Below are 12,656 nucleotides of genomic sequence, written 5' to 3'. Positions count from 1 at the left end.
GAAAAGAGTAACAAGAAATGGGGAGGGGGGGGGGGGGGAGGAAACATGAAGCAGCAGCTTTAAAAAGTATAAAAAGCAAAAATTATAAGAAAATCTAAGCACAGCAAAACCAGTCCCCAAAAGTTCTTTCAGTATAGAAATAAACAGAGCTAATGGCGCTGCTTCTGCACGCAAGTCAAAAATATTGCCAAATCGCAGCTTTTATTTCAGCAACCCTTTGCATTTCTGCTGTCTTTTGCTGGGGAATTTAACTGGCCAGAGAGTGAGTTAGCGCAGCCATGGGGGTCGGCGACACCTTCGGTAGTATCAAGCAGGCTGAATAAACTAAATGTATACTTTCATAAATGTTGCCACTACTCGTGATCTATTGTAAGCCACATTGAGTCTGCAAAGAGGTGGGAAAATGTGGGATACAAATGCAATGCAATAAAAAATAAATAAATCCAATATATTGGTGTTTCAACTCAACAAACTGCACTGGCTTCCCAGATTCAGGTTCAAAGCTGTTTGTTTAGTTTTTCAAATCTTACAGGGTTTCACCTCTGAACTGCTAAGACCACTTCACTAGTTTGGTCCAGTCTAACAGACTAAAATAACAACTGATGCTAGTATCACCGTTTCAAAAGCACATTCGAAATCAGATTTTTCATCTCTATTCCCTGGAGTTAAAATATGGAACTCTTTACCTACTGCCATCGGAACAGAAAACGAAAACAGCTACTTTAGGTTCTGGAAGAGGCTAAAAACCTCTCTCTTCCCAAAGACTGCTTCAAAACACTCCACTGGCTTTAACCTTTTTGGTCTCAGGCATTACACCGATCATCTCTAATTGTTGTCATACCTCGCACTAACTTTATCGGCTTTTGCCTCACCTAGAATGTAAACCGCACAGAACCCTGGAAAGGGGATATTAGCAGTACCGAATACAAGAATTGATTAGATCTGAAGGAATCAATGGAAGTGAAAGTTTAACTCGATCCGGAAAGCGATCGCCTGGGGGCTTTTACTAAAGCTTTGCGCGAGTTATGTGCAGCAGAGGGGCCCGTAGGAATAACTGGGTCCTGCTGCTGCAGATAACTCGCGCTAAGCTTTAGTACAAGACCCCCTGAGTCTCCCCATTGGGCTGTGCCGCGCGCTTTTGGATCGGCGAGATCCTCGTTTCACCCGGGACCGACGAGAGAGGAAAGACTGCGAAGTGGAGTGGGGCTTTTAAACTGCGAAGCAGCAGTCTCGGGGGAAGGAGCAGTCATTTGCTGTACCCCACCCCCTGGCTGATTGTGAATCTCCGTGCACTTCACTGACCTCAGCGGAGCGTCTGGGGCAGCAGGAGAAAAAAAACAAATCATCAAACCTCCCACTCGGGTCCCTCCCCTAAACAGCTTCAGGAAGAGGGCGGCATTGCACCTGCTCTTGGCAAACACATTTCTTCAAGCCTGCTCCCCGTTCCCACCGCCGCGTGCCAGAAATACGGGATTTTCGACTCACCCAGCTGCTGTGTCCCTGTGCTACCTCCTGCGTCTCAGTGTGCAGGTGCCTGCCCCCGAGAGCTGCTGAACATGGCCTTATGGGCAGCTCTGTGCTGGCTCCCGCTGGGCGCCGCAGCCCTGGTCTTTCTCCTCTATTGCGCCTACGTGAAATACAGTCATCTGAAGTACGACCACATCCCGGGGCCTCCCCGGAAAAGGTGAGACCCAGCCAGCCCCTGTGAGGAGAATTTTCCCTAAAAGCTGATTAGGGGCGACGGTAACTTATTGATTGACTTCTTTATAAGACAGGGAAATACTAGGACGAAAAAGTCTTGTACGGGTGTGGACTGTGTTAATTTATGGCAAAAGCACTTGGGGTCATGTCAGTGCAAATGGATTAGTCTTGCACATAATAATGACATGACAGGGACGAACCTCACTTTATGCCACGATATGTTGGGGATTGATCATCAATACTGAGTTCTCAACACTCTTACTGCGCCAGAGGATCTCCAAGGGGTTAGGGATGTGCAGCCAGAACATGTCAACGGTGTCGTTTCCTGGATCGTTTCTTGGAAATCTTTCCTTCTTTTCATTCTGTCATGGGAGTGAGTCGTTAGCAGTGCACAATATTCAGAAGGGCTGCGTTCCTAGGGTGGCTGACACCCGGGGCGGATCGCTGATGCGCCCCCCCCCCGGCGAAAGGACACCCCCCTTTTTACCTGCTGGGGGGGGGAGGTGCCGTGCGCGCCTGTCGGCTTCGCTCGTTCCATGCTCCCTCTGCCCCGGAACAGGAAGTAACCTGTTCCGGGGCAGAGGGAGCACGGAACGAGCGGAGCCGACAGGCGCGCGGCACCCCCCCCAGCGGCGTGCACCCGGGGCGGACCGCCCCCACCCCTTGGTACACCACTGCTGCACAGATGTAATCTTTTAGATTGTAAGCTCCTTGAGCAGGGACTGTCCTTCTATGTTTGAATTGTACAGCGCTGCATAACCCTGTTAGAAATGTTAAATAGTAGTAGTAGTAGATGCCAGCACTGTAAGGAAAGAGTGCACACTTCCTGAATAGTGCAAAATCAAAATTGCCACGCATCCATTTTGGGTCTGAGACCTTACCGCCAGCCATAGACCTAGCGGTAAATAATCTGGGCAGTAATGACCTACGCACGTCAAATGCCACTTGGCGCACGACCGTTACAAGCGCCAGAAAATCAAAAATATTTTTCAGATGCGTGCCAAAATTGAAATTACCGCAAAAGCCACGCGGTAACTGGGCGGTAACGCTAATGTGGCCTGCATTCGGTGCGCGTAGGCGCCTATGCAGCTTATTAAAAGGGGTCCTAAACCCTCCATTGCCCCGGTACAAAAACTTAGATTGTGAGCCCTCTAGGGACAGAGAAAGTACCTGCTTATAATACGTACAGCATTCGCACATCTAGTTGGACTATAGAAATGATTATTAGTAGTAGTGATTCCTGGTGCAGCAAATGTGACAAAGCCCATTCAATTCCTATGGGATTCGTTACATTTGCCACACAGTAATTACTACTGCGGCTTAGTAAAAGGAGCTGTAAATCAGTTAGGGATTCTTTTAATGGAATTCACTCGGTTGAGGGAAAGATGAGTAGTGGAGTGCCTCAGGGATCGGTTCTGGGGCCGATTCTGTTCAATATATTTGTGAGTGCCGAAGGGTTAGAAGGTAAAGTTTGGCTTTTTGGGGATGATACTAAGATTTGTAACAGAGTAGACACCCAGGAGAGAGTGGAAAACATGAAAAAGGATCTGCAGAAGCTAGAAGAATGGTCTAATGTTTGGCAATTTAAAATTCAATGCAAAGTGATGCACTTAGGGAGTAGAAATCCACGGGAGACGTATGTGTTAGGCGGTGAGTCTGATATGTATGGACGGGGAGAGGGATCTTGGGGTGATAGTATCTGAGGATCTGAAGGCAGTGGCGTACCAAGGGGAGGGGGCGGTCGTCCCCGGGTGCACGTCGCTGGGGGGGGGGAGGGTGTCGCGCGCCTGTTGGCTGAGTCCGCTCGTTCCCTCCCTGCTGCTCCCTCTGCGCGTTGACATTGTAAATAGTATACCATGCCATACTTTGTATTGTTTTTGAATATTTTTACTGCTGTAATGAATTCCTTCAAAAAGGCGGTAAATAAATAAAAATTCCAGTCATCTCTCTGTCTGTCTCTGGATTTGAGCCACAGCACTGCAAGGAAGGAACGGACTTTGGAACTTGGAACACTCTGGTGCGCACGTGTAAGACTTGTCTCTGATTCACTGGCACTCTATGCTGAGAGGTTGCCACATGTGCCGGTAGGCCAGGTGACATCTGATGCTCGAGCCTGTGTCAGAGCTCAGGTCTGCGCATCAGCCCGGGAGCAAAGAGGATTAATAGTAACATAGTAGGTGACGGCAAATAAAGGCCTGAACGGTCCATCCAGTCTGCCCAATAATCACACTCATTATCAATTCATGATTAAATCAACGAGTGTGATATTATATACTTGATTATGGGCTTTCTTTGGTGTTTCTGGGACATAGACCATAGAAGTCTATCCAGCCCTATCCTTATGTTCCAACTGCTCAGGTTGCCGTCGAAGCCCACTCCAGTCTATTCATCTTCTCATTTGTGAGACACAGACCGTAAAAGTCTGTCCAGCACTGTCCTCATGTTCCAACCACTGCTGTCTAAGCCCTTTCCAGCCCATCCTAAACCAGATTGCCATATATGAGACACAGACAATAGAAGTCTGCCTGGTATCGGCCCTAGTTCATCACAGCCAGAGTCGCCATCTAAGCGTCAGTCGACACATCCACACACATGCAGACATTTAAGTTTAGTTCTTTTATAACTTCCATTTTCTAATTAGAGATCATCTGTGTTCATCTCATGCCTTTTTGAATTCCATCATCATTTGTGTCTCTACCACCTCCTTAATGGAAGACTTTCCACATTTGTGCTGTTAAAGCAAGGAGGAGGCAGAGGAGACAGCTCTCAAAGAACTTGGTACTCGGTAGGCGAGAGGCTAGGTCAGGTGCAGCTTACACTTCCACAGGAACCCCGCAGGAATTGTTTCCATCCCCGCTGGAACCCCGCAGAACTGTTTCCATCCCCACGGGAAGCCCGCAGGAACTACTTCCATCCCTGTGGGAACCCCGTTCCTGTGCAGGTATCTACTTTGAACCCCTTCTCACAATCATTAAAGCCTAAGGGCCTGTGCACTGATTCCAATTACAACTCTATTTAGATTGTAAGCTCTTTTGGGCAGGGACTGTCTTTTCTTCATGTTCAATTGTGAAGCGCTGTGTACGACTGGTAGCGCTGTAGAAATGATTTGTAGTAGTAGTAACTCTCATGAGAGAGAGAGAGGCAAGCCTCAGAAGCCAGGAGGTTCCACCAGTAGGAAGCTATCTGAGCACACCTTCCCGACCTGTACTTTGCCCTTCTCCTGCGCCAGCCCTTTTCATAAGTACATATAAGTACATAAGTATTGCCATACTGGGAAAGACCAAAGTTCCATCGAGCCCAGCATCCTGTTAAAGATCCATCGAGCCCAGCATCCTGTTTTCAACAGTGGCCAATCCAGGTCACAAATACCTGGCAAGATCCCAAAAATGTACAAAACATTTTATACTGCTTATCCCAGAAATAGTGGATTTTCCCCATTTTCCCTGTATCTAAACTTCCACCTGCTGTGAAATCTGTGTGCAGGGGCATAGCCACCATTGATCGAGCCCAGCAAAAGGCCTGGGGCCACCCAATGGTAGGGGCCACTTGCTGTTGAACTTCTCCCCCCCCCCCCAACAAGTCTAGTATCCCTCCATCCCTCTCCCCCATAGCATCTTTCTATAGCCCCCCAGGCATCCTCTAAATTTGTGGGGTGTCACCGACAGTGGCAACAAATGTGGAGAACAGCTTGGGGGGAGGGGGGGCTACAAAAACATGATGGACCCATTTTGCAGGGGTGGGACTATAGAGAGATGCTGAACCTTCCCGGTGGGGGTTGAGATGGGGAGATGCCAGGCCTATGCTACAATAGCACGTTAGTGGAAAAATAACACATCTTAAAAGTAGCCCACATTGATAACTTCCCCCCTTAGTGTGGAGAGTTTCTATTTCTGGTAAGGGAGCTGATATTATGATGTCATAATGCCTCATTCCACCGATGCCTAAGAGCCAACCTCATTAGTGGTGTCATAATGGCTTGATTGCTCTATACTTGGGTCTCTTTTTGTTACTTATGGCAGTCATTTCTTTTTTCTTTAATTAAGGAGGGACGTTATCCACATGGGCTACCTTTAACACACGTTATTTTACTGTTAACCCCAGTTATTAGTAACTAGGTCTCGCTGCATAAAATGGGACCTGTGCTAAAATAGCATGAGTTGTGGTAAATTAATACGTCTTAACAGTAGCCCAGGTTGATGCCTTTCCCTTTAAGTCACTCAACTCAAACCATGTGTTTTCACAGGCCCCAGGCTCATTCACAGCCTGCTACTGTTTTCCATGTGCCACTTCTGCAGAGGTGAAGTGTAAGAATCTGGGGGGGGGGGGGGGGGGGGGGGGGTGGGGAACAGAACAGAGGGGAAAGGAAGAGTGAATGTGACTGTGGAGGAATAGATGAGAAGTAATGGGGAGCCATTGTAGGGATTCACATTCATATATATTTGCCTGAGGTCCAATATAGTGTTGATCCAGACCTGATAGTAATAATTTACAGTATGACATATGTTTATTAAGATTTGTTAAGTACCTTTGCAATGAGATACATGCAAGGTAGAAGCAGTGACGGTGTTACAAGAAATGATTTATTTTGGGGAAAATAGCTCTAGAGCAACTCGCCACTGCTTATAATTTAAGAGCAGGTGCTGTATTTATAAGTTTTAGGATATTAATTTCTCCACCAATCACCAAAGGAGATAATTGCAATAAATTAAATAAATTAAGTATATGTAGCTTCAATATACTCAGAACACAAAGAGACCGTATTTTTAGCTTCAAAAAGGTTGATTTAATATACAATTGCACACGAGAGGTAGGTTTTAAGAAATCTTTACAGGTAATCTGTGCATAAAATAGAACAAAGTAGCAGGTAGGTTAACTTACTAGTCCTTGTTACAAGCATGCTGTGGTCCAGCTGATTGATGAGCACATGTTTCAGGAGCAAGGCATCAGCAGACCCCAAGAGAGCAGCAGGTCCCAAGAGGAGGCAGGTTCCAAGAGGAGGAGGCAGTTGATGAGAATCTGAGTTGTTTGCAGTGAAGAGAATCTGAGTTGCTGGCAGTTGATGAGAATCTGACTCTTGGGAAACAGCTTGTCCTTTTATATCTTGCAAGCTGCAGGAGGATATGTCATGTGGATCTTTGTCCTGGTTTCCACACGACCCTTGGGCATTTGCAAAGCATTGTGGTATCTTGGTCTCATGTCTGCACACGACCCCTGAGTTGGTCTCATGTCTTATGACATCACGAGACTTACAGTCTGGATTTTCTTTTGATGTCCTGCTCAGTCTCTGGGGCAGATACACATTACAAGTCCTTCCTTTCTGCACATGTCTGAAAGCTGATGGGAGGGGCAGGTATACCTTTGACAAGCAAATGTCCTGTTTATGCTTCCTCTGAGTTCTTTGTTTTATTCAGGTGCCCACCTTAGTCCATCTTTTGTTAGGTGGGAGGGCAGAGGAAGCTCTTTTGTGTTTGTTAAGTGTTTGTACTTAACTATCCCTGCTATCAGAAGTTCCCAGAAAAAGGAATGGAGAGAGAGGGGCTTGAAATGAACCTATTCTCTCTTCTGCAGTGTCAAATATATATTTTTAAAAGATACACAAATATATTGGTGTATATATAATCCAGCAAATATGCTACATATTTCAGTAATAAACTGATACCATTACAACGGTGCTGCTGGAACTTTTCACCTGCAAGTGATTAGTCTGCTCTATTGGATACTAGTCTTCCAAAGGTAAGTTCGTCTGAAACACATCAGTATAGCAGGATATCCAACCCCGTATCCTATCCAAAATATGCCCTGTGATCATGACAGTAGGTAAAGAGTCTCTACACAGCAGCACTGTATTTTAAACTAGAACCAAAGTTATTCTAAACCTGAAATTTCTTTTTATTTTTTTTTTTAATTACAGCTTTTTGCTGGGGCACTGGTACCTGTTCAGGCAGGCAGCCAGCGATAGCAACATGTTAATGTATGATGTCTTTCTAGAATGGTAAGTTCAGTTTTCTTGATTTACCATGTTAACAGCATGTTTAAGTTTAGTGCATTTCTAGTTGAGCTGCTGTTCTTCAAGAAGGGCTCAGTAACTGAACATATTCTATCTGTGTTCATGAACCTAATATTGTATCCCTCCCCCCCCCCCCCCTTTTCCAGTTGTTTACGAGGTCATTACAAGCCTGCAGAAGATATATGACTGGCTTGGAAAGAGGTATTAGTGAAGTTGAAATTGACAGAAGAACCTCAAGGACATGCTTAGTCGAGGTTACACCCCTCAGCCTCTTATTACCCACCTGTGAGTGGTGGGAGGCAGGGATAGTGCTGGGCAGACTTACCTATCTGTGCCAGAGCCGGTGGTGGGAGGCGGGACTGGTGGTTGGGAGGCGGGGATAGTGCTGGGCAGGCTTATACGGTCTCTGCCAGAGCCGGTGGTTGGGAGGCGGGGCTGGTGGTTGGGAGGCGGGGATAGTGCTGGGCAGACTTATACGGTCTCTGCCAGTGCCGGTGGTGGGAGGCGGGACTGGTGGTTGGGAGGCGGGGATAGTGCTGGGCAGACTTATACGGTCTCTGCCAGAGCCGGTGGTTGGGAGGCGGGGCTGGTGGTTGGGAGGCGGGGATAGTGCTGGGCAGACTTACCTATCTGTGCCAGAGCCGGTGGTGGGAGGCGGGACTGGTGGTTGGGAGGCGGGGATAGTGCTGGGCAGACTTATACGGTCTCTGCCAGAGCCGGTGGTTGGGAGGCGGGGCTGGTGGTTGGGAGGCGGGGATAGTGCTGGGCAGACTTATACGGTCTCTGCCAGAGCCGGTGGTGGGAGGCGGGACTGGTGGTTGGGAGGCGGGGATAGTGCTGGGCAGACTTATACGGTCTCTGCCAGAGCCGGTGGTTGGGAGGCGGGGCTGGTGGTTGGGAGGCGGGGATAGTGCTGGGCAGACTTACCTATCTGTGCCAGAGCCGGTGGTGGGAGGCGGGACTGGTGGTTGGGAGGCGGGGATAGTGCTGGGCAGACTTATACGGTCTCTGCCAGAGCCGGTGGTTGGGAGGCGGGGCTGGTGGTTGGGAGGCGGGGATAGTGCTGGGCAGACTTATACGGTCTCTGCCAGAGCCGGTGGTGGGAGGCGGGACTGGTGGTTGGGAGGCGGGGATAGTGCTGGGCAGACTTATACGGTCTCTGCCAGAGCCGGTGGTTGGGAGGCGGGGCTGGTGGTTGGGAGGTGGGGATAGTGCTGGGCAGACTTATACGGTTTGTGCCCTGAAAAGGACAGGTACAAATCAAGGTAGGGTATACACAAAAAGTAGCACATATGAGTTTATCTTGTTGGGCAGACTGGATGGACCATACAGGTCTTTTTCTGCCGTCATCTACTATGTTACTGTGTATTGTGGTAGTTTCAAGATGAGTTACATTCAGGTACAGCAGATGTTTCAGTCAGCCTATAAACATTATACATAACATGTTACATAGCCATTATTATTTTAAATATATGTGTATTTATTTAATTGCACATATTAAACTTAATTCCACATTTTACCAGGTTGTTCAAGGCACCTTAAATCATCATCATCATCCAGTAATAATCTTATTTCTAAAGAAAGAAGTGAACAGTTCGATCATCTTTCAAATTTTCATATAATCCTCTAGGCCAGTGATGGGCAACCTTTTGAGCTTGATGTGTCAAAATTCGCCAAAAAACCGAGCATAACTCAGGTGGTGTGTCACTTCGAGAAAAATCACTGCTACTAGGACCGCCCCCGGGCCCCCCCCTACCCGAGATCGCTGCCCCCTACCCGAGATCGCTGCCCACCCAAGGTCGCTGGGCCCCCCCCCCCCCCTCCACCCGCTACCGGGCCCAGAACTAACCTTAAAGCCTCCTTTCACGTCGCAGCAAGCAGCAGCAGGGCAGACCTCTCCTCCTTCCTTCTGTGCTCCGCCCTCGCGGACGTTACGTCAGGCGAGGGCGGGACACGGAAGGAAGGAGTGGCCTGCCCTGCTGCTGCTTGCTGCGACGTGAAAGGAGGCTTTAAGGTTAGTTTCCGGGAGCGAGGAGGGAGGGCGGACCCAGTGCATTTTTTGTAGAAAAAAAGGTGCCGGTACTCATTATGGGTGGGGTCACCACATATGGCTCCACCCCTATGATAGCCATACCCACATTAGCCACACCCCTTATATCAGCCATGGCGCATATAAACAGACATCATTGAAAATATACTAGTATAGGAGAAAAACAATAACTTGTGATTTTTTTTCATTATAAATCATTTCTGTAAGATGTTACAGCTCCAGTATACCCAGTGCAAAATAAGACAACAGATGTAAATTCTGAAATTGGACAAATTCCAAACACTAAAATGAAAATAAAATAATTTTTTTCTACCTTTGTTGTCTGGTGACTGTTTTCTATCCATACTGGTCCAAGTGTCTGATTCTGCTGCTCTCTATCTGTTCTCTTAACTCCGTTTCCAGGGCTTTCTTTCCATTTATTTCTTTACTTTCCTCCTTTCTTCTTCCATGTCCAGCATTTCTCCTCTCTCCCCGCCAACCCCTCCATCCATCCATGTCCAGCAATTCTCCTCTATCTCCTGCTCTGCTCTCCTCTCCATCCATTTCCAGCATTTCTCCTTCCTCTCCTGCCATCCCATCCATGTGCATCTCCTTCCTATCTTCCCTCCCCTCCATCCATGTCCAGCATGTCTCCTCTCCCCTCCCCTCCCATGTCCAGTGATTCTCCTCTCTCCCCTGCCCTCCTCTCCTATCCAAGTCCAGCAATTCTCTCTTCCCTGCCTTCCCCTTCCATCCATGTCCAGCAATTCTCCATTCTCCTCTCTCCTCTGCCCTACTATCCCATCCCCTCCATGTCCAGCGATTCTCTTTTGCCCCCTATCCTCCCCCTCCCTTCAATGTCCAGTGACTCGCCCCAGCCTCCACCTGCCCCTGAGATCATTCAAACCCCAGCCCCACTTGCCCAGCCCCACTTGCCCATACACACATACTCCCAGCCCTACTTGCCCACACACAAACCACCAGCCCTACTTGCCCACACACACACACACACCCCAGCCCCACTTGCCCCCACACACACACCCCCAGCCCTACTTGCCCACACACACACATCCTCAGCCCCACTTGCCCACACACACAGACCCCCAGCCCTACTTGCCCACACACACACCCCAGCCCCAATTGGCCACACCCCCCCCCAGCCTCAATTGGCCACACAACCCCCCAGCCCCACTTGCCCACACACACACACACCCAGCCCTACTTGCCCACACACACCCCCCAGCCCCACTTGCTCACCCTCCCCTGCTCACTCCCTGCTGTTTGCACCGACCCCTGCCTCGTAAAACTTATTTTTTCGTGAACCGGCAGACTGAAGAAATAAAACAAACAGCTGACAGGCTTGCCTCCTTCGATCGCGTCGGCCGCTTCCTTTCCCTGCATTCTGAGCGCGTCCCGCCCTCCTCTGATGTCATTTCCTTTCCTCGAGGGCGGGACACGCTGAGAATGCAGGGAAAGGAAGCGGCCGACGCGATCGAAGGAGGCAAGCCTGTCAGCTGTTTGTTTTATTTCTTCAGTTTGCCGGTTCGCGAAAAAATAAGTTTTACGAGGCAGGGATCGGTGCAAACAGCAGGGAGCGAGCAGGGGAGCACTGGGCGGACCACACTGCGGCGCCGCCGCGTGTCATCGAAAATGACTACGCGTGTCAGTGCTGACACGCGTGTCATAGGTTCGCCATCAGGGCTCTAGGCCAAGGCTACTCATTTCCAGTCCTTGAGGTCCACAGGCAGGACAGGTTTTCAGGATAACCACAATGATTATGCATGAGAGAGATTTGCTTACCAAGGAGACAGTGAATTTCCATGGTAGTCTAGTGGTCTCCCTCCCCCCCCCCCCCCATCCACTTACATTTCCCTGTAGTCTAGTGAAATTGGGACCAGTACAGACCCATAAAAGTAATGTTACAAATTTTGTTCTGGCTCATGACGAACCCCCCCCCCCCCCCCACCAGCAGTGTAGTTGTCATTGTTTCAGGTGCAGTTTGAGACCCTGATTATCTTATTCTTGTCTCCTTTTCAGGGTAAAGAAATATGGCCCCGTGGTACGTTTGAATGTCTTTCACAGAGTGATACTTCTTGTTTCAAGTCCTGAAGCTGTAAAGGTAAGATGTCGTCAAATTCATTCTCTTGGATTTGGCCACTTATGAAAACGAAGCACCTGCCATTTTGCTAGACGGGGGCACTGGGGGCAGGAGTGAGTGGGCTTCGCTCCTGCCTTCTGATCTAAGGTGGGTAGGTGTCTGGGCCCCACTGGCAGAAACCAGGGATTTTCTTTCCAGTTGGCTTTCCTGCAGCAAGGGGAAGAAACTCAATTTGTAATAGTCTGTTTCCTGCAGGTTGTACTTTGGCTTGAGTTATGGTTTGTTAATTGTTTGATTGGTCTTGAGCGATTGTGCTTCTATTTATTTTATGGCGTTCCTTTTCCAATTTTAGATTTGTTTTGATTTTCTTTTTATTGCAATGTAAACCATTTCAAATGATAAACGATTTGTTTTGGTGGAGCGGAGGGTGGAGGGTTGCCGGGGTCCACGAGCCATCAGGGATCTTTGCCAATCATGCTCATCTGAGGTCCAAATGCTGCACTTCTCAGATGGCTCTTTGCTCCCATGCTAGAATTTTTACTCCCAGGAATAAGAGGACAGTACAAATAAAAAAAAAGTAGCACATATGAATTTATCTTCTTGGGCAGACTGGATGGACCATGCAGGTCTTTTTCTGCCGTCATCTACTATGTTACTATGTTATGTTACAATAAAAGAGAAGTTGAATTTAGTGCATTTTTTTTTACAATGAAGGCAGTTTTTGTTTCGGCCTTTTTGCATATGCTTTGCATGCCCACTTTAGCACAGCGATTTTACTGCTCTGAAAACTCTTCCTACATTGAGAGTAAGATTAGTGTGGG

General features: G+C 48.2%; 1 protein-coding gene across 1 annotated transcript in view; it reads left to right on the top strand.

The window, feature by feature from the left end:
- The first annotated feature begins 1,368 nt into the window (after positions 1-1,368).
- LOC115477051 (cholesterol 24-hydroxylase-like) overlaps positions 1,369-12,656 on the top strand; it is a 38,649-nt gene continuing 27,361 nt past the window's right edge. Inside the window, exons 1-3 of the mRNA XM_030213666.1 lie at positions 1,369-1,684; positions 7,613-7,693; positions 11,775-11,856. Coding sequence (XP_030069526.1) covers positions 1,557-1,684; positions 7,613-7,693; positions 11,775-11,856 — 291 coding nt within the window. The 5' untranslated portion in view covers positions 1,369-1,556. The remainder of the gene's footprint in view (positions 1,685-7,612; positions 7,694-11,774; positions 11,857-12,656) is intronic.

The sequence above is a fragment of the Microcaecilia unicolor genome, chromosome 9, assembly GCF_901765095.1.
Source record: "Microcaecilia unicolor chromosome 9, aMicUni1.1, whole genome shotgun sequence".
Classification (NCBI taxonomy): Eukaryota; Metazoa; Chordata; class Amphibia; order Gymnophiona; family Siphonopidae; genus Microcaecilia; species Microcaecilia unicolor.
The sequence above is the reverse complement of the archived record's forward strand: the minus strand, read 5'-3'. Positions and strand labels throughout refer to the sequence as shown.